Below are 21,771 nucleotides of genomic sequence, written 5' to 3'. Positions count from 1 at the left end.
AGGGGCAGTACCTATGGACTGGGCAACTGGGGTGGGGTGGTTATTCCCATTTATAAGGGATCACACTCCTCAGCCTCCCTGAAAGTCTATGCCAGGGTCATGGAGAGGAGGATCTGGCCAATGGTTGAACCTCGGATCCTGGAGGAACAATGCAAATTTCATCCAGGCAGTTGAACACTGGACCACTGGATCTGGATCACTAGATACTCGAGGGTTTATAGGAGTATGCCCAACCAGTCCATATGTTTTTTGTGGACTTGGAGAGGGGATTCGACCACGTCCCTCATGGCATTCTGTGGGAGTATTGGGTGAGAGGCGCTCTGTTAAGGATTGTTCAGTCTCTTTATGAATGGAGCAGGAGTTTGGTTCACATTACTGGCAATAAGTCAAAATGCATGTTGGACTTCATCAGGCCTGCCCTTTGTCACTGTTTCCTTTCATTATCGGTTCACATTTATGTACAGAATTTCTAGATGCAGCCTAGGGTCAGAGGGACTATGGTTCAAGGAACACAGGATTTCATCTCTGCTATTTGCAGATGATGTTGTCCTGTTGGCTTCATAGAATCAAGTTTGAGACCCATGATTTAAAGTATGTCACATCATTTTCTTCCACTTATCTGGGGCCAGGTTGTTGGGTCAGCAGTCTCAAGAGAGAACCATACACTTCTTTCTCCCCAGACACAGAATTTACAGATGCAGCATAGGGTCGGAGGGAGTATGGTTCAAGGACCACAGGATTTCATCTCTGCCATTTGCAGATGATGTCGTCTTAATTGAACATGGACCTTCAGTATGCATCAGGACAGTTTGCTGCCAAGTATGATTCCAGTGCTGATTCCAGGGACAAGAATCAGCACCTCCAAATACAAGGACATGGTGCTCATCCGGAAATAGGTGGCTTTACACCTCCAGGTAGGAGAGTCCTTGCCCCAGGTATAGGAGCTTAAGTATCTTGGGTTTTTGTTCACGAGTGAGGTAAGGATGGAACGTGAGATTGACAGGTGGATCAGTGCATTGGCAGCAGTAATGCTGTCGATGTACTAGCCCACTGAGGTAAAGAAGGAGCTGAGCCGAAAAGTAAAGCTCTCGAAAATAAAACACTTTTGAAAATAAAATAAAAGTATATACTTTTTAATCACAAATTCTTGTATCCCAGAGCTTGTGCAAGACGAGCTTTTTGGTTAAATAGTTTATACATTGTATTTTCTTACTAAAAATAACCGAAAAGGTGTGGATGCAGTATTATTTAGAGAAATGTATTAACAAATAAATAAATACAGTTAACAATGGAATTTTTTTCAAATAATTTTATTTCCAAAATTGAATAAGGGGAGTAAACGGCACTGTTCGTTTAAAAAGGTTCCATTATTTCTTTGTTAAATGTAAGAACGGCCTGGCTCACAAAATGAACCCAATACAGCACACTATTTTCTGATATTACAGATTTCTTTCTCTTTGTTTTTCTTTTAACAGTGAATTCATGAAAACAGAGCCATGCTTCGAAAGCCCCGAAGGAGCACTGAAATTTGATGAGACCTAACAAATGGTGAAAGTTTAAAACTACTTTATAGGTATATTTAAATAATGATCTATTTTTCCTCCGTATTACCGTGTACTGACCAGATCAATTTCATGAGCCAAACACGAGTGCTCTGCAAAGAACATCACACATACAAAGATTAAATGATAGCAAGAGAACACTGATAGACATTCAGAACTTCTAGTGCGTACATCAGAACTACAGAACATTTAACATGGTTCACCACCTCCTTTTCCACTGGGCGCTTTTTAACATTTCAAATTGCAAATTCAACCGGATTTCACCACCTTCTCCCATCTTTCTTCAAAGCTCTTTGGGTTAATTACTAAACGCCAGTCGACATGGAGTTGCATCGAGCACCACAAACAATTCAGAGGTACATAGAGGGCAATCATCATGACATAACCAGTTTTTTTTTTGTGGCTCTTTATGATAAATGCATGTCATTGATTAGGTCACTATCACAAGATCGAGTGAGGAAGAGAAAAGACGGGCAAAACTGATGTGGGTTTATTATTCTGAATCAACCTGAGGAAGCCGTAGTATTTTTCTCTGTTACCTTAAATGGATAGTTCACCCAAAAAAACAAAAACCTGTATGCGTTTCTTTCTTCTGTTGAACACAAAAGAAGATATCATAAAGAATGTTGGAAACTAGTTACCATTACCATCTAAAGCAGTGGTCTCAATCTCAATTCCTGGAGGGCCACAGCTCTGCAGATTTTAGCTCTAACCACCTCCAACCTGCTTAATTGTCTCTAGTGCTCTTGAACACCTTGATTAGTTGGTTCAGTGGTGTTTGATTTGGGTTAGGTTGGAGCAAAACTATGCGGAGCTGCGGCGCTCCAGGAATCGAGTTTGAGAATCGATTTTGACTCAATTGCTGGAGGACCACAGCTCTGCAGATTTAGCTCCAACCATCTCCAACTCACACCTGCTTAATGGTCTCGAGTACTCCTGAACAGTTTGATCATTTGGATCAGCTGTGTTTGATTTGGGTTGAAGCAAAACTGTGCCGAGCTGCGGCCCTCCAGGAATCAAGTCGAGACCCATGATCTAAAGTATATCATGTAATTTTCTTACACTTATCTGGGGTCGGGTTCTGGGGGCAGCAATCACAAGAGAGAACCCTAGACTTCCCTCTTCCCAGACACATCCTTCAGCACCTCCAGGGGGATCCTGAGGTATTCCCAGGCAAGCAGAGACATATGCTGCGTCCCAATTTGCATACTATCCATCCTAAATAATATTTAAAAACAGAATTAGTATGTCCCAAATCGTTGTGTTGAAAAAAGGTATGACAAAGGTTCAAGCATGGTTTACTATTTCTGGTAAAAATTTGAAGTGTAGAACCGTCCATACTCTAACCGCAATGTATTGTGGGCAATATCAGCGTGTTGTACGTGAATTTGATTAGAACTACAAACGAAGATTAAAAGTATAATAAACTACAAACATGGCCAGCGCAAGAGACCAACCATCAATGAAACGCTTCGGTAAATATGTTTTTATACTGTAAAATAACATCTTGCCCACTGGAAATTCTTTAAATCATGTTTTCAGAGTTATATTTTATCTGCAACAACAACGTGAACTTACATGAAAACGCGTTTGGACATTAACGTCTGATGCGTAATTATCCAAAGACCTGAAGAGATTTCTCTGCATGAAAGACTCGTGAATGGCAGATTATCCTGCTGCTGCTTCTCCAACAAGGTAGGAAATTAAATATGAAAGAAATGTAAAGGTATGTAAAGATGATTGACAGGGGACGTAACTAAGCAACATAACGATCTGTTAACGAGGAAGTAGTATGTCCCAAAGCTTGTATACTCTTCTTTTGCACACTCAAAAGTATACACTTTTCCTTCACAAAAGAAGTACAAACTTTTAAGGCGTAGAACAAGGATGCGAATTGGGATGCAGGAATAGTCCCTTCAGCATGTCCTGGGTCTTCCCCCGGGGCCTCCTCACAGTGGGACAAACCTGTCCTGCTAGCCGTCTTGGCTGACACACCTCTACAATATCGCGTAGAGGTAGGGGCAGTACCTCTGGATTGGGCAACTGGGGTGGTAATTCCCATTTATAAAAAGGGGGACCGGAAGGTTTATTTCAACTATAGGGGATCACACTCCTCAGTCTCCCTGAAAAAGTATATTCCAGAGTACTGGAGAGGAGGATCCAGCCAATAGTTGATCCTCGGATCAAAGAGGAACAATGCAGATATCATCCAGGCAGTGGAACACTGCACCAGTTCTATACCCTCACTAGTGTGCTCGAGGGTTCATGGGAGTATGCCCAACCAGTCCACATCTTTTTTTTTTTTTTGTGGACTTGGAGAGGGGATTCAACTGTGTCCCTCATGGCATTCCGTGGGGCGCTCTTTAGGAGTTTGGGGTGAGAGGCGCTCTGTTAAGGGTTGTTTAGTCTGTATGAATGGAGCAGGAGTTTGGTTCACATTACTGGCAATAAGTCAAACGGAACTTCGTCAGGCCTTTCCTTTGTCAGCGGTTCTATTCATTATTTATGTGTTCACATTTATGTACAGAATTTCCAGATGCAGCCTACGGTTGGGGGTGGGGGGGGTGGGGTATGTGGGACAAGCCTGCCCTACTGAAAAAAACTTTTTTGTGTGTGTTTGGCCATTTCCAGCCTGGTCTTAGCTGGTCAGGCTGGGTGATGACCAGCTAAAACCAGCTTGTCCAGCCAAAACCAGCTATGTCGAGCTTAAACCAGGCTGGTCAAGCCAAAGACTCTAGAATACACAAGACAGGTCACTCGTATCTTTTTTGAATGGGGAAAAAGTGTAACTGTCAATATGGTGAATAAAGCCCCACCTACTAATCCAGGAGCCAATCATCGATAGCTATATGGTGAAAAAATCCCACCATCTATTACAGGAGCCAATCATCGATCGCTATAGAATGACGATACTCCGGAGAAGGGGCTCGGACAAGACGTGAGTTTCTGCAGATTTTGTGGGATTTGGACGTTTAGAAATGAAACTAAATAGACAGATGTTGTTTAATTTTATTGGTGATTCCTAACATGAAATTCAATTGTAAGCTTGGCAAGCAGTTTTGGAGAATTTGATGTTTCCCCATTCAAACAGAATGTCCAAGCATACTGCCCGAGAAGCATTTTAAAGATGGCCACCGAGTGAAATGACTTGCCTTAAAGGGACTTTGGTTTAACTGGTCATTTTCCAAACTAACCAGCCAAGACCAGGCTGGAAATGCCTGAAAATCAGGTAGGCGTCCATGAGGCATCCAAAACAGATGCCTGAGCCACCTCAACTGACTTGTATGAACTTTTTTTTTTTTTTTTAATGAAAGATAAGATGGTAATGCAATCAGTTTCCAACATTTGCTTGCCATTACCATCCCAATTATGAACACTATATTTTTTTCATACTTCAGATAGTAATGGCAAACCGTTTCCAACATTCTTCAAAATATCTTCTTTTGTTTTTAACACAGAGAGAGAGAAACACGGTATTATAAAGGTTTGGAACTGCTTGAGGATGCGTTGTGAGTTTTATTTTTGGATGAACTGTCCCTTAAAGGCTGACATAATAAAAATCAGTGCAGAAAACAGAAAAGCCCCTTGTTCTCCAAAACATCATCACGTGTGTCAACATCCAGCATCTGACGTCTGTGCAAGAGAATACACAATGCGTCAGAAGGTCATTTTATCGACCCATCTTAAATTTGTATAGATGTCCTATACTTTTTAAGCAAGAACTTTCTTAAAAAACAAAAAGAAAGACAAAACAAAACGTATTACCTTCAAATACCTCCCATAAACATAAGCAGGAGCATCTGTAGCATCTCCTATTCTCCTAAAAGAACCTGTTCCTGAATCCAACTGCATTTTGGGGAGAAAGTTGAACTGGTCCTCCAGTGCGTCACAGTTTGTTTAAATCCTTCATCTGAGGTTACTCTATTGAATAAGCTTCAACTATAGCATAAATTCTCTCTTCCGACCTCCATGTAGAAAAATAAGAGCATCTAATTTGTCAATATATTCCTCTTTAAAAGTTACTATAAAGCTTAGTGACAGTTTTACATTCAATCATTAATCTCGCCTCGCTCATTCCACATAAACCATTAAACCAACACTACAATGGTCGACCATCACAAACCACACCACCGACCTGAAGGGTGAAGAAAAAGAAGAATGAGTTCGCTTATATACTGCATTATTGTAGATCATTCTGCTATTGGTTGGATACTGCAACGTGAACTGTGATTGGAGCAGCACTCCAGGCGATTGGCTTTAACATCCCGTAAAAACCGAACATTCAGACGGGCACTTTCATCTATACGTGAGGTCTGATATGGAGAATATTGGAATGAACTACACCTGTCGACTTGTACTAACCTGAAAAGGCAATATTGCTCTTTAGTGCATTAACAATAAAAAGTAATAAACATAACTAATTAAAATGGTCTTGTCTTACAAAACCAGAACAACAAGTACAAAAAAAGGGTCATTTATAAGTGCTACCTGTTGATAAAAGTGACTTTCAGCTTTTAGAACAAAACCAAATAATGTTTAAGGGTTGCTCAAACATATTATAATTGAATATAATTATGGGACAAAGGCGAGATGCTCCATTTCATGGGACACATCAAATAAAATGAGCAAAACCTATTTTAAATATGCATATTAAAGCATATTAAATGGAAGATTATCATTTTAAGTTTAACATTTGCAAAAATAAGCGTGAAATAATGTTCTATCGCCATTCAGTGTAACATTTATACAAAAATTAAACCGCATACTATAGAAGTGATCGTACTAAATTCTGTTACAATTTAAATGATTAAAACTAGTGGTTTGAGGGAAACAGACTATTAAATATAGAGTCTTTTCATGATGTCAAATGATTTTTGGTAAATAAACTATCATCACACTGAATGACACTTTAGTGGGAGTCTTTTGTACATCATTTTAAAGCATATGATCGTCGTTTTCTTTCTCATAAATAAAAGTGAAATTCACCAGGACACATTCTAATGTCATGCAGGGGGGAATGACAAATAAATCAATCAAGCTGTTTTACACTTTTAGTGTATCAATGCTGATAACCTTTTTACAATTAAAACAAATAATAAAAATACTAACAATGAGAGAGACTTTATTCCTAGAAATGACTATACACAGTTGAAGTCAGAATTATTAGCCCCCCTGTTTATTTTTCCCCAATTTCTGTTCAACAGAGAGAAGATTTTTGAACACATTTCTAAACAATAGTTTTTATAACTCATTTCTGATAACTGACTTATTTTATCTTTGTCATGATGACAGTAAATAATATTTGACTGGATATTTTTCAAGACACTTCTATACAGCTTAAAGTGACATTTAAAGGCTTAACTAGGTTAATTAGGTTAACTAGGCAGGTTAGGGTAATTAGGCAAGTTTTTGTATAACGATGGTTTGTTCTGTAGACTGTTCTGTCGAAAAAAATATATAGTTTAAAGGGGCTAATAATTTTCACCATAAAAAAACTTAAAAACTGCTTTTATTGTAGCCAAAATAAAACAATAAGACTTTCTCCAGAAGAAACAATATTTTCAGACATACTGTGAACATTTCCTTGCTCTGTTGAACATCATTTGTGAAAAAAAATCAATCAATCAAAGGGGGGTTATAAATTCTGACTTCAACTGTATTGCTAAATAAGCATGAACTCAAAAATTGCAGAATCTTAAAGCCACAGCTAAAGAGTTACATTTAACTATCAAACAAATCTACTACAATCTGGCATGTTTTGTAGTCTGGCAACTACAGGGGGCTGATAAACTGAATGAGATTGTCAACACTGGGCTTGTGTTGTGTCCTTTGGGCAAAAAAAGAGCTAGAAAGTTGCTAGTGACTAAGTCAGTGTCAAAGAGGTACTAGTTAACCTGTACATTCCTGCTTTACCAGAGCTGAGTGGAAGAAGTTTGCAAAGTCATTGAGCGGAAACCCGAGAAAGGCAAGTGAAAGTATTCCTGCATTGAAACTGTGCAAATATGTGATAATTGATTATTTCTAAATGATAAACTGTTTATTTCTTACTCAAACCTTAGCGAGTCATACCTAAAACACTGTATAACAGTGTAAACAACCATGTAAACCACTGGAAAACTAGAGGAAGCTATAACTTAGCTTTAAGCTAATTTACCTGTATCGTTTAAGATCATGCACACTATGTGAATAGATGTCTCGTCATCATAACCCCGCATCCTTTCCAGTTGAAGAGAGTACCGTTACCATCATCGGTACACAACAGCGAATGCCTTTCAGCAGTGAATGCTCAAAGCACCATTTCTATATGTTTGCCTAACCTAAGCTCATGATAGACTAGATCTGAAGCCTTCTCTGTAAAGTATTTACAAATGTAAAACATCTCTCTGAAATATTCATATCTCTATTTTTTGCATTTACTATGGTACTGCACGGCATAACGCGGTGCAAAACATCTAAAGATTGCCTGTTCCTTTAACAGATTTACTAAAATACGAAGGCCGTTTTAAACAAACTGTGACACAATCTGAGGATCCAGCTTCGCCTGCTTGGCAGACACGCATACATACAAACACATGTGCGCAAGCACATACACACACACACACTCACCCCATCCCACTGGAAAAAGGAAGTCTGTGAAGAGATCAGCCATTACGTGTAGTAAGTTTAGCTTTTTTTCCTTTGAATATTAGAAAAAAAGAATATTCAAAGCTACAAATAACAGACTACGCTTTTCATCTCATGCATCATATAAAATATTAGTTTCTCTTTCCTTTTGTCCATATATTTACACATTATTTTACAGGTGAACTGTACAATAAAAGTTGAATCCACTCCACATTCTTAAAAATATTTTCTGACCCATAATTACTTCGACACGTAAAATGAGAAGGAAAGAGGAGGAGAAAGAAAGAGAGAGAGAGGCTGAGAGAAAGAGCGAGGCGCTGTTTGTCCTGCAGGACGTCCTGAAGCGCTCCTTCTGCATAAATTAAACCTGCGGATGAAGGATGACGGCACGCACCGGGCAGACGAGACAATGACGAGAGCGGATACTGTGTTTGGCGGAAAACCAGAGCTCAGTGTTGGTGGTCGGGCCTCTCTCAGAATTCAGTGCAAGCAACCTATAGGTGGGAGAGCGAACGGGAGCGAACACCCGTTTAGGTCTGGCTCCTCACCTATAAGCAGTGGAAGGGTATCTGAGAGGGTACAGCACAAATACTGCTATTTTTCTTTCTCGCCCCCCTCAGAAGCCCTCCAGCCTGCGGGACCGCTCAATGGAGGTCTGGTGGTGTCCCTGACGGTGCGCTTTACTGAGGCGGAGGGTTGGAGCGCTCCGTCATGCTGTCGGAGCGATGAGCTGCCAGTTGCTGCTGCTGTTGTTGATGCTGCTGTTGAAGCTGTTGTTGTTGTTGTTGATGCTGTTGTTGAAGCTGCTGCTGCTGTTGTTGCTGCTGCTGTTGAAGTTGTTGCTGCTGCTGAAGTTGCTGCTGTTGTTGGTGAAGTTGCTGCTGTTGTTGTGTTGCGGTTGTGAATGTGCCTTGTTGTTGAAGAGGAAACGCCGCCTGGAGGATCAGCTGGGTAGACTGGTTGCCATGTAAAAGACGTGGGGCCTGCAGAAACAGATGCGGAATGTATTTATACACTGTAAAACCCAACAGTCAGCTTCATCAAATGAAATGAGTGTAGTCAACTCAAAACTGACTGAAAGTTAATTCTACTCATTTGAAAAGAGTTTTGAACTCAGTGTTGAAGGTAATGAGTTAATTAAATACCTCATTACTTCAGCTTAAATGGCGTAAGTTCACAGTACTCATGTTGATTAGTTTAACTCAAATGTTTTGTTGTAATCGGTTTTCTCAAATGGTTTGAGTTGTCTTAACTTATTGGGTTTTACAGTACTCAGTTGATTTGAGTTCTCTTCATTTATTGAGTTTTACTGTGCTCATATTGCTTCATTTACTCAAATGGATTAAGTTCACAGTACTCATTAGGATTAGTTCTTGAACTTAAATGGTTTGTTGCAATCGGTTTCCTCAAATAGTTTGAGTTACCTTAACTTTTTGGGTTTTACAGTGTATATGGTAGGGAATTTCAGAAATTCTGATGAAATGATAATTACATTTGCACTATGGCTGATAATCACATTACAAACACATTATGATTATAAAATATGTATAGCAAAATCAAATGGCAAAACTAGTGAATATAGTCATAACATTATAATGTACCAATTGAAATGCTGATTGAATAAAATAATATTTAAAAAATAATATAATATGAAAAATGTAAATAAAAAAACTATTTAACAAAGTTTGTCAGGAAAATGTTATATATTTGCAAAGTTTCATACTGTATTTACAACAGTCTGTTAGTCCAACAGTCAATAGTTAGTACAATATATTTCTTTGTCATGCATCATTTAATATAATATATGTAATATAGTAATATAATATTTAATACAGTGAAAGACCAAGCCTATAGCCTGGGGGCGGGGGGCTTCGGGTGATTCGAAAGACCTTCCCCTCACTGACAAAGGTCCAGAATTTGTCTCATACAGGAGTTCATTTGTCCTATTTTGACTGCTATGCCATCATAAATAGTGAAAATAACCCATCGAAAACCCATCAAATTAAAATTAATTTCAATACAATTGTTGTTATTCATGAATTTTCAAATGTGCTTTTTTTTTTACAAGAGGCTAGAATTATTGTAAAGCTCTACAATATTGTTATTATTTATTTATTAATTATTATTATTATTATTATTATTATTATTATTATTATTATTATTATTATTATTATTATCATCATCATTATTGAAATGACCACATTCTAACTGAGGAAAGTTGAATGTGCTGGCCAGTTTGTTATTTGTAATTTGCCTAATAAATGACAATAGGCTTGTTTTTCATTTAAAACTGAATCTTTTTTCTAATGATATATAATGTAATATATTAGTATTTTAAAAATGAGTATTGTTTCTTTATTCTAAATCTAGGAAATATATTTGGGACATCAAAAAGTGGTTATGATGACATCCGACAAGCTAATCCAGCTACAAATAGTGCTTAAAATGTATCTAAATCTCACAATTATAAAGTAAATGAGGCGTATAACTACAAAAAGGTCCACCTTTAAAAAAAAAGAACCACCCCTTTCACCAGGCTGGCTACAGGCCTGAACACTTTCTTTTGTCTTTGTAATAATGACAGTACATAACATTTTCTTTTATTCTGCAAGATAGTTTCAGCTTCACATTCTGTTTAAAGTGCAATTTAAAGGCATAACTAGGTTATTTAGGTTAAATAGGCACATTGGGTTAATTAGGCAAGTCATTGGACAAACAGTGGTTTGCTCTGTAACCATAAAAAAAAGACCAAAAAAAAGAAAGAAAAATATAACAGAAGAAAAAATAAGAAGAAATAAGAATAAGAATAATAATAAGAAAATCTGAAACAGAAAAAAAGCTTAATCTAATCTAAATGATGGTGTTTTGGATGTAAAAATCTTGCTAATATCGTGACTGAACCTCAGAGCATTATTGCATTTACATTTACATTTACATTTAGTCATTTAGCAGACGCTTTTATCCAAAGCGACTTACAAATGAGGACAAGAAAGCAATTTACACAACTATAAGAGCAGCAGTGAACAAGTGCTATAGACAAGTTTCAGGTGTGTAAAAGTCTAAGAGCAAAACATTAGTAGAAATTTTTTAATTTTTTTATTTTATTTTATTTTTTATTTTTTTTTTGAGAGAGAGAGAGAGAGAGAGAAAGAGGGCACAGTGGTATAGCCAGAGAGGCAGTTACAGATTAGGAAGGAAAGTGGAGACTAAACAGTTGCGTTTTTAGTCGTTTCTTGAAGACAGCAAGTGACTCTGCTGTTCTGATGTAGTTAGGGAGTTCATTCCACCAACTGGGCAGATTGAATGTGAGAGTTCGGGAAAGTGATTTCTTCCCTCTTTGGGATGGAACAACGAGGCGACGTTCATTCACAGAACGCAAGTTTCTGGAGGGCACATATATCTGCAGAAGTGAGAGCAGATACGAAGGAGCACAGCTAGAGGTCACTTTGTAAGCAAACATCAGAGCTTTGAATTTGATGCGGGCAGCAACTGGCAGCCAGTGCAAACAGGTGAGTAGCGGAGTGACATGTGCTCTTTTGGGTTCATCATTATTGATTTATATATTCCAAAAATCCAGCACATGACCACTTCAATGTTTGTAACAAATGAAAGATTACAGGGACACAACTTAAGGGGAAAACAAATGATCATAAGCACTTGACCAATTCCTAAAAAAACAGACCCATTTTCTTTCTTAATTCTTTTTCATTCTATCATTAGGAGTTCTTCATTTTGAACTTATAATGTAGTGGTAATAAAGAGATCAGCATTATAAAAATCGAACACTACATGTTTATGAACCACATTGACTGATTCAATAACAAGATTGATCTCCAATCTCCTAACTTCACACATCAGATGCATCACAAGGGCCACTTTTAACTACATTTTTCAAAAATCTTCAGCCTTCATTCATCATAACTGTCTTGAAAAGCACATTTTTCCCAGATTTCACCACATGCTAGTACAGTAAATCATGACAGAATATGCATTTTTATTAGAGGTGTTTTATTGATGATTATAAAAAGCTGTACCTGTAGAAACTGCGTCTGCTGCTGTGTGAGCTGAGCCTGGTTCTGTCCCTGCTGTTGGGCTGTTGCTGCGGCCTGTGTCTGCGTCTGTGTGTGAGTCTGCTGATCGGCCGTCTGCGCTGAAGGCTGCTGAGCGATGCTAATAGTCTGAGGCTGACCCTGCTGAGGGGCAAACGCCGTCACCACCTGCCCCATGAACATGGTGGTGGGCACCATAACCGCACCACACGCCATAGGGCCTGTTACTAGCTTAGTGAGGAGCTGTTGGGTGGCAGGGAACCTGTGGAGCACAGTCAGACAGGTTAGCTGTGTTACTTTGAGTTTCTGGCTAAAAATATTAGTTTAATAATAATTAACTCAATCATTTCTCAGTGTATATGAAGAAATTTCAATGGATTGTTTTTATTGAGAGCATTTTACTTCAGAAAATGATAACTGGTCAGAGTAACGAATGCTTTCAGGTATTGTGTTTGAAAATCAGAGTTATTCTCTGTACGAAAAGTATTGATTTCTCAACCCTTGTGAAGTTAAAACGTTGGCATTTTGTTGTCTAAAAATGTATATAAACATGTTTGAAATATTCGCACATTTTGGTTATTCCATGCCAAAAACAAGCTTAGTCTAAACAACAACGTTGCAAATACAGAGCTAACATGTATAAATAAAAATATATTAGAATATAAACATATATAAAATATAGAACACTTAATATATAAATATAAAGATATAGAAAATTGACTCTTGACATTGTTTATTAGTAAAAAACTAAATAAATAAATGAATACCTGAGGTGTATCCCCCAATTATTTTCGAATAATTTTAAGGCCTGTTGTCAGTTACAGTATTACGTGCACATTGAAGACATTACATTAATGATTATTGGATATGCAGAACTCTAATACGCGCTTTATGTGTATAATGAGTCTGGTTGTGTGTTTGATACCGTATCTGTCGATCTTGTGAGAAGGTGGCGACGGCGGCTCCGCTGGTGCTGCTGTTTTGGGCCAGGCTCGTGGAGATCTGCACCACATTGGCCTGCGTCGGCTGAGAGATCATCATGGTATTATATAGAGATGCAGGCAGAGCTCCTTGAGGAGACTGCAGTGTGTGAGTCGACCTTTGAGACTGCTGAAAAACACACACACACAGTCTTAAGATTAGATTATTTTCCTGTATTTAATCTGAAAATCACCAATCATCATTACTAAACATCAAAAATAAGTCAACAACTTGATCATTTAAGCAAAGGATACACTGAATGCAGACACACAGGGAAGTAAATTGCCAAAATGTTTCAGTGTTGGTCTATAGAACACAAGGAAACTGGATGGTTCAGTAACTGACTGTCAGACATCTCACTTGTTTGGTATTCACTATGTTTGATCAATTTAATATTACAACACAAAACCAGACATGTGCGCTATATAGTGAGTGTGTGTGTGTGTGTGTGTGTGTGTGTGTGTGTGTGCACCTGCAGTGTTGCCATATCTGCTTATTTTGAGCATCTATGGCAGGGGTGTCAAACTCCAGCTCTGCACAGTTTAGTTCCAACCATAATTAAACACACCTGATCAAACTGATGGAGTCTTTTAGGCTTGTTTGAAACCTATACTTAAAGCTGCGGTCTCACTTCAGTTTTCTCATCATAGACTTCCATTCATACGCATGCGATTGTGGCAGAATGGAAATGCAAGCTTGTGCGACAAGTTTCTCAAGTTCCTTTTTTCCAAAGTTCAAGCTTGGTGAACTCTGACCTGCAAAATCGTATCACATGAGATCAACAGAAGATCAAAAGATGAGCTCTCTGTACAGACATTTAAAATATGGAGCAATCGCTCATTTTTTAACGTCTGTTCATCTTGTTTAATCCCACCCCTGTTCGCAGCACCATATGACAGAATTTCACGTGCACAAACTCTAGTGTGACCTCTTAAGGCCCAGTTCTATTTTTGTACCCCTACCTCTTCCAATTGGCCCTTAAAAGCGAGTGTGAAGGGGAAGGGCTTCAAAATTTACCTCTAAGAAATAGCACACCACTACAGCACCAGCACACATCATCATAAGCCATCGTGATCTCATGCTTCATATGGGATCAGACGATGGTGACTGCTGTAGTTATTCCAGCTGCTTTATTTTTGGTTATTTATCTTTAGGAAATCACTGAAGGCAATGATATCATGTTATCATAATGATGTATAATGTGGTAATAAGCTCATAACTGTACTGCGCATTTACACAGTAGCCATATTCAATGTAAACACACCAAAAACAACATTAACATTATAGCAGACACTGTAAAAAGCCCATTCCCAGCCACTAGACTAGACACTTTTCTGACAGGGTATTCAAGTGTTATCGAGTGACAGAATGTTGTGGGACTGCTGTACAGGCGTTATAATTAGGGATTATAGATCGTGAAATTTAGCAGTTTTTATTTTTGTGTTTTTTAAAAGCATGACGATAAAACATGTACGCGGTTATGAATATATTAAAACATGTGCTTGTTTGTTGTAAAAATTCGTAATAATGACAAAAAAAAAAACTAATTTGTGGATCTTCTTACTTCCGGGTGCAGCGATTCTGCCGTTGTGGCTGGTGTTTTCTGGGAAATTTTCTTACCCCTTGGTTTCGAGTGTGGTCCTGAAAAATCTCAGTTCGACCCCTTCCCCTTAGCCATGCGCCTTCAAACTAAAGAGAATTGGGACACCCCTACCCCTTCACGGGAACGCGCAAAAGGGGAAGGGCTAAGGGGAAGGGCTAAGGGGTAGAATTGGGATTGGGCCTAAGTGTGTTGGAGCAGAGTTGGAACTAAACTGAGCAGAGCTGCGGAGTTTGACACCCCTGGTTTATGGGTTCATCCTTAGGCTTCGCTCATAAATCTACAGCGATATATTAGTTTTATGTTCATATTTAAATGGTTTAGAGAGTTTAGCTTCAACCCCAATTAGACACACCTGAACCAACTAAACAAGCTCCTTAAATGTCCTGGAAGGTGTGTTGAAGTTGGTGCTAAACTCTGCAGGGTACCGGCCCTCCAGGGCTGAGTTTGGGCACCCCTGTTTAGATTTTTCTCTGTTTATAATAGACTTGTTTTAGTTTGCCATTTTTCCACTAAGTACTGGCAACACAAATGAGTCACGGTTTGTACCTCTTTCCTTGTTATTTCCTTCTCTGTGAGGCTGATTCATTCATTTATTTTATTTTCGGCTTAGTCCCTTTATTAATCTGGGGTCGCCACAGCAGAATGAACCGCCAACTTATCAAGCACATGTTTTACGCAGTGGATGCCCTTGCAGCTGCAACCCATCACTGGGAAACATCCATACACAATTCATACCCAATTCACCTGTACCACATGTCTTTGGACTGTGGGGGAATGTGAGGTTGGTTATTGCAGACCTACATAACAGACTTGTTTTAAAGTGTATCCTAACCACTTGTTAAATTTTTGATGCTTTATCTTGTTAAACGCAATATTCAATGCTTTATTATTCCACAATTTCAAATTTTGTGGTCCCAGACAGGGGGTTAAGCTGGCTAACACTGAATCATCAGCGGTTCACCATCTAGATCCACCATCAGCCCTCTAACCACCCACTGTGAGTCCCCGGCTGTGGGTTTGATGAGGGGCTGTCAGCAGTACCTGATTGAGGTTGGCGCTCTGGTCTCGGAGCAGGTTCTGCTGCTGCACCACTGTTTGCTGAGAATGCTGTGTGACCGTGTGTTGTGTGCTGCTGTGTGTGGACTGCAGGCTGCTCTGCAGGGTCCCCGTGGGCACCACTGCCCCCTGCATGGACAGAGTGCCTGCTGTCTGTACGGATGAGCTCTGTGTCAGCTGCACGGAGCTGAGGTTCAATCCTCCACCACTCGGTTGTAGAAACATCTATGCATAAAAAAATTAAAAATGGTAAAAACATGTCAAACTAAGGAAGAGAGAGCACAGTGCACATGTAGACCACAGCTAGATGGCGCTCTCACCTGTAAGCCCTGTCCTTGAACCCTCTGCAGCTCGTCCTGGATCTGCCGTAGCTCCTCCTGCTGTCTCTGGATGTTTGCCTCAATCATGCGGGTGCGCTGCTCCAGCTGCTCCTTCAGATGCTGCATCGCATCCATCTGTGTGGAAAACTGCAGCACCGGCTACAAAACAATCAACAGCAACAGATATTATTTTATGTTTTATTTTAGCTTCTTGTTCAGTTTAATTACGATGCCCTGAAAGGGATGGTTCGCCCAAAAAAATTAATTCTTTCATCGTTTACTTCACTTGTTCCATGCCTGTGTTTCTTCTGTTGAACACAAAAGAAGATATTTCAAAGAAAGCTGAAAATCCTCCATAGTATTATTTTTTTCCCGCTCTGGATGTCAGTGGTTACAAGTTTTCAGCTTTCTTCAAAATACTCTTAAAAATAAAGAATCTGAAAATGTTTATAACCACTTGAGAGTAAGTGAAGTTTAATCTTAAACTAATTTCGAGAGGAGCATGATTTTCGAGGTGCTCTTGATTGACCAGCTGGCCCACATTAGCTAATCATGATCCTCCAATCAAAGGATCCCATATCTCTATATATAATTATATTAATCTTTACTTGTATAGTGCTTTTACAATGTAGATTGTGTCAAAGCAGCTTCACATAGAAAATTATAGTAAATTAAAACAGTGTCAGTTCAGTTTTGTGTTGAAGTTCAGTTTAGTTCAGTTCAGCGTGGTTCAATCCTCACTACTGAGAGTTCAAACACTTAAGAGCAAATCCATCATTGCGCAGCTCCACAGATCCCGAACCATACAAGCCAGTGGCTACATATTCTTCTTTATAGGGAAGAAACCCCCCTTCTCCTCTTCTTCCACCTTTTTTCAGAATGGGCGGCACGGTGGCCCAGTGACTAGCACTGTTGCCTCACAGCAAGAATACCAATAGAGTCGGGTCCTCGCCGGGCCATCTGGTATTTCTGTGAGTTTGCATGTTCTCCCAGTGTCCGCGTAGGTTTCACCCAGGTTCCCCGGTTTCCTCCCACTGTCCAAATATGCTCTTTATTATAGATAAAATAAGCCCGAATCTATTTTCTAATGTCTTGCTCTCAGGAAGTTCACCTTGGCCTCAACAGCAGGGGAGTTTGAGATCCACCTGAGCTCAATTTCTCATCGCCCTGTAAAAGGGGGGAGCCCTGGGCCCGAGGATCCCTTGAGCTCAGGGCTCTCACCCGGGACAGCATGCCAAGCAAACTATGTATAAATCATGAGCTAAGTGTGTACTCTTGAAATTAGATTTTCTGCTTGAACTTTCCCTTAAGTAAAACATTCTTTAACATATTTTTGTGTTGACTCCATGTAATAGATTTTAAAACTGAATGTTACTTAATTTTTGGTTGAACTACGTTAATCATTTTAAACTAAAAACTAACTGGACAGTGCAGCTGCAGGTTTTAACATGATTTGCAAGGGAAATTAGGGGAGTAAAATAGAAATCAAATTTAAATGTATGCGTTTTTTTGGTAAAGGGAAAGACATGTTAGTGTTTAATGTTAAGCTTGATGTTAAGAAGTATGTTGACAGCATTTGTAAAAAAAAATTTGATTGTTTTATTCATAAAATATAACTTTGTCTTCAAAATATCTAGACTGACAAATATTGAATGTTAAAGGTGCAGTAGGTGATCTGTCAAAATGCTAACCGGTTAGCATAATATCTTTGAAACACAGTCCCACCCCAGCCATCCAAAGCCACCCCTCCTGAAATCGTCAACGCACGCACCTTAAAGATGACAGCAGACAACCCATTAGATCATGTCATTTGCCAGTTAGAAAACTTCATAGTTCTTTATAATACTACAATTCTGAATGGAAAAACTGTATTATATCTAGCACGTTTTCAGTTGTGTAGCAAGCAAAACTTGTCATAATGTGCAATATTTCATGAATGCAAGAATTGCTGGTCTCACTCTCTCACACTTTGTCCTAAAGCGACTACTGGGTGCTTAGTGGTTGGCCAGCAGAATGCAGGAATTACTTATTACTAGGCCCACACGGAATCTGCGTGTCATTAATTCTGTTTATTTACTTGTGTAAATGTGTGTAAATCTATATTTATTCAGTTTTTAAAGTAATTTCAGTAATATTATTCTCTAATATGAAAATGTTCATCTGATTTATGTACAATGCAGTTTGTACAGTAATATTTTCTGTCTTTTAGTAGATATATTATATGAGAGACTTGCTTTGTTTACCAAATAAAGTGAATCTAATTAGATTTGCATTTTAAACATTACATAAAAGTAAAAAAAAAAAAAAATTGATTATTTCACATATTAAGGTTTTAGTTATATTCTCAAAATAATTCCGCAGAAATCCGCAGATTTTAACTAAATTCTCTGCAGAAATGGCAAAAAACGTCCGCAGATTCCGTCTGGCCCTACTTATTACTAAGCCACACTTACATGCTATTTCAGACCAAATATTCAGAGTAGCATGGTAAACAATATAGGTGTGCATGCACTAATGGTGGATATACAGTACATGCCCAGAGATGCACAGATGTACAAATCTACATTTGTTGACAGACAGTTTGGGCTACTTATTTGAATTATGGGAATTGTTGGCCCGACAGTATTTAACTGGATGAACATTTTTTAGTCTTATGCCTTACCTAGAATATCAAAATACATATAAATACATTTAGATCATTTACTTTAATCATTACTATTGGAATGTGAAGAGACTTTCAACCAGCACAACAAAAAATGTTTCTGTAGACTGCACCTTTATGATTTTTGCAAAATGTTCATTTTTTGTTAATTATAAAATCTTTAATATACTTTGGCAAACAATTATGTGTTTTTTTTTGTGAATTCTGAGATTTTATTTTCAGTATACTTAAATACAAAGTTCAAAAAGAGCAATGTTTATGTGTAATAGAGGTTTTTGTAACAAAGTAAGCAGTACTTTTTACTTAATTTATTAAATCAATGCATCCTTGCTGTATAAATTATTATTAGCGTGCATTAATATAGTCATATTATCAAAACTGCAGTTTCAGTAGCAGCTTCATTCATTCACGTGACATCTGTTTACCCAGTCCCTCTCTTTAGGTCAGTATCAATCCTCTTATTGATGGCACGTGTCAAAAGTTCAATATTTCTATACACACATTGACCACCACACTCGCTCTCACCACAGCAGGCACTGAAAGACCCACATCAGTGGAACACTAATGAGCAAGAGTGCTAGTAGTGCATGCAGTAACTGAAGCAGAATCACCTGAACGGTGGCCTGAAGTGTTTGAGGCTGCTGAGGCTGAGACACAAGAGATGTTCCCATCGTCTGCCCTGTGGTCTGAGAACTCATCGACTAAAACACACAAACACAAGAGTCAACAGCCTGGACAGAGACAAACTACACATTCTTCAGTGATATGAGCATTTGATTAGTTAACTAGCCATTACAGTGTTTGCAGTATTTCACAGAATTTTATTACATTTATTTAGTTTTTTATTTATTTTTGTGTAATCTGAAACTTGTGAAGCAACTTCGATTAAGTAATTAAAGAGGCCAAATGAAAAAAAAATTAAAATAATAATAAACATGATATAAAGGCAAAACCCCCTCCACTCTAAATGTATTGTTTGTTTTGTTTTTCTTTTAGAACTACATTGAGCATTTGAAAAATATTTGACAATCAAAAATAGTTTTAATTGTTGCAGTTGAGCAAATGTGAAATGATGGATTTCAAGAGTAAATAGTTGTTTTCACCCCTACTTTAAATCCACAAAAATGCTGAAAAACCAAACAATTTGTGGAACCTGAAGTTTAACCGTTTAACTGTTAGTTTAAGTTAGTTTAACTGTTCAGGTCAAGCAAGGTACTCATTAATAACCAATGGAAAACAAAAAAGGCGTTGTGGGTCACTCAGAGAACAACACAGTATTACGAATCAAGTGTAAACATCCATACGGTACCGTTTTTGTAAATTCAACTATTATATTCTCTACGACAGTATAAACTTATAAATAAGAAGCATTTTTGTATAAAATAATGAACATTTTGTAGATTCTGCAAGGTAGAATGTTTACTTCTGACTTCAACTTTACATACTAAATCATATTTAGTATATATTTCACAGTAGTTGTGTCCCAAAGAACACACTATGCACTTTTACACTGAACCTTGTAGTTTATGATTTTAGTGCCATCCCAAACAGAACACTAACATTTTAACATTAGATGTTTAACAGTTGCCAAATCAGTGAAATAAATGACCAAACTACCAAATAGTAACATTACCTGTCATGAGTACAACTGCATGCACCATTTGGGGGCAGTATAATTGCTTACGTAGGACATTTTTGCATGCACAACCCAAAATAAATAAAATAATTCAACATTACTGCCCGATAGCTCCTTCTCTTCCACCATGAGAGAAATGTTGCTATTATTGCAAGTGTTTAACAAAACACGACACACTTTTTATCGATTGAATAAGAACATTATCCAGGTATTTAAAGTACTTTTTTAGCATTTTCAGCATGAATGCACTACTTACACCATTTATACTACAAAATGGCATATAAATATATAAGTATGTGTTTTGTTATTGAACAAAGCATAAGGAACAAATATACAACAACACAATATAAAAGGTGCAATATAAACATAAAAAACTAATATATTAATGGAAAAAATAAATAAATAAATAAATTAATTAATTAATTAATTAAAATTCACAAAGCATATTGTACAGCATTTCTACATCCAATGATTTTAAGAATTAACAAGGAAATTAAAAAAACTATTATAATAATTGTTACACATCTAAGATTTTTTGCTTTTCAACAATTTTACAGTAGAAATTTTTAAAAAATCGATATCGATACAAAAAATTGTTAATGTGGGAGATGACTTTGCAAATTTCTGTTTGTGTATGTGAAATTTTGCCAATGAAATAAAGACTAACATCATATTCAAGACTTTTGTTGGATTTGTTTTCATAATAAACAATAATATCTTTTAACGTAAAATAATAACCAAGTTTTGCCATTTAAAAAATATATTAAGCTCTATCCTTCCAGAAACTGCTTTAAAATTGCACTTTAAAAAATAATGACAAAGGCTGTCTTTATCTGCCTTACAGAAACAGATGTTAAGCATGCGATTTGTGATGCGCCTACAGTTGAGTGATGATGACAGGTACTAACCTGACTGCTAATGGAGGACCTCCGCTGTGATGTCATCTCAATGGCTGACACTGATTGGCGGGGTGGTGTGCTGCGATCTGTCTGCAGCTTAGTCTGTGTGGCTACAGACACATAAACACACTCATGAGTTAGTCACATTATTAAAATATGTCTGTATATGTGTTCGTGTTGTTGATGTAGTACATACAGGTGGGGTCGGAGACAGCTGTGTGTGAGGAGGACTTGCGGGAGCTGCGTGACGAGGCTGAGGGTGTGCGGCTGTGGTCGAATCGCTCTAGCGCCTCCTTCAAGCTGGAGGTGTTCAACTGAGACTCGGAGCCAGAGTCCTGAGACTGAGCAGAGGAAAACGGTGTTGAAAGATTGTAAGTTG

The 21,771-nt window shown here is 38.0% G+C and overlaps 1 protein-coding gene across 3 annotated transcripts in view; it reads right to left on the bottom strand.

The window, feature by feature from the left end:
- Window positions 1-5,058: 5,058 nt before the first annotated feature.
- clocka (clock circadian regulator a) overlaps window positions 5,059-21,771 on the bottom strand; it is a 106,009-nt gene continuing 89,296 nt past the window's right edge. For 2 of the 3 annotated variants that reach the window (XM_056480818.1, XM_056480819.1), the window contains exons 17-24: window positions 21,589-21,733; window positions 21,402-21,502; window positions 19,469-19,558; window positions 16,196-16,354; window positions 15,861-16,100; window positions 13,161-13,345; window positions 12,221-12,497; window positions 5,059-9,169 (exon numbers count right to left, since the gene is read on the bottom strand). In XM_056480818.1, coding sequence (XP_056336793.1) covers window positions 8,867-9,169; window positions 12,221-12,497; window positions 13,161-13,345; window positions 15,861-16,100; window positions 16,196-16,354; window positions 19,469-19,558; window positions 21,402-21,502; window positions 21,589-21,733 — 1,500 coding nt within the window. In that variant the 3' untranslated portion in view covers window positions 5,059-8,866. The remainder of the gene's footprint in view (window positions 9,170-12,220; window positions 12,498-13,160; window positions 13,346-15,860; window positions 16,101-16,195; window positions 16,355-19,468; window positions 19,559-21,401; window positions 21,503-21,588; window positions 21,734-21,771) is intronic. The other variant, XM_056480820.1, reaches the window with a different exon arrangement.

Source organism: Danio aesculapii, chromosome 20, assembly GCF_903798145.1.
Source record: "Danio aesculapii chromosome 20, fDanAes4.1, whole genome shotgun sequence".
NCBI lineage: Eukaryota > Metazoa > Chordata > Actinopteri > Cypriniformes > Danionidae > Danio > Danio aesculapii.
Note: the sequence above shows the minus strand (reverse complement) of the source record. Positions and strands in the feature narration are given on the sequence as shown.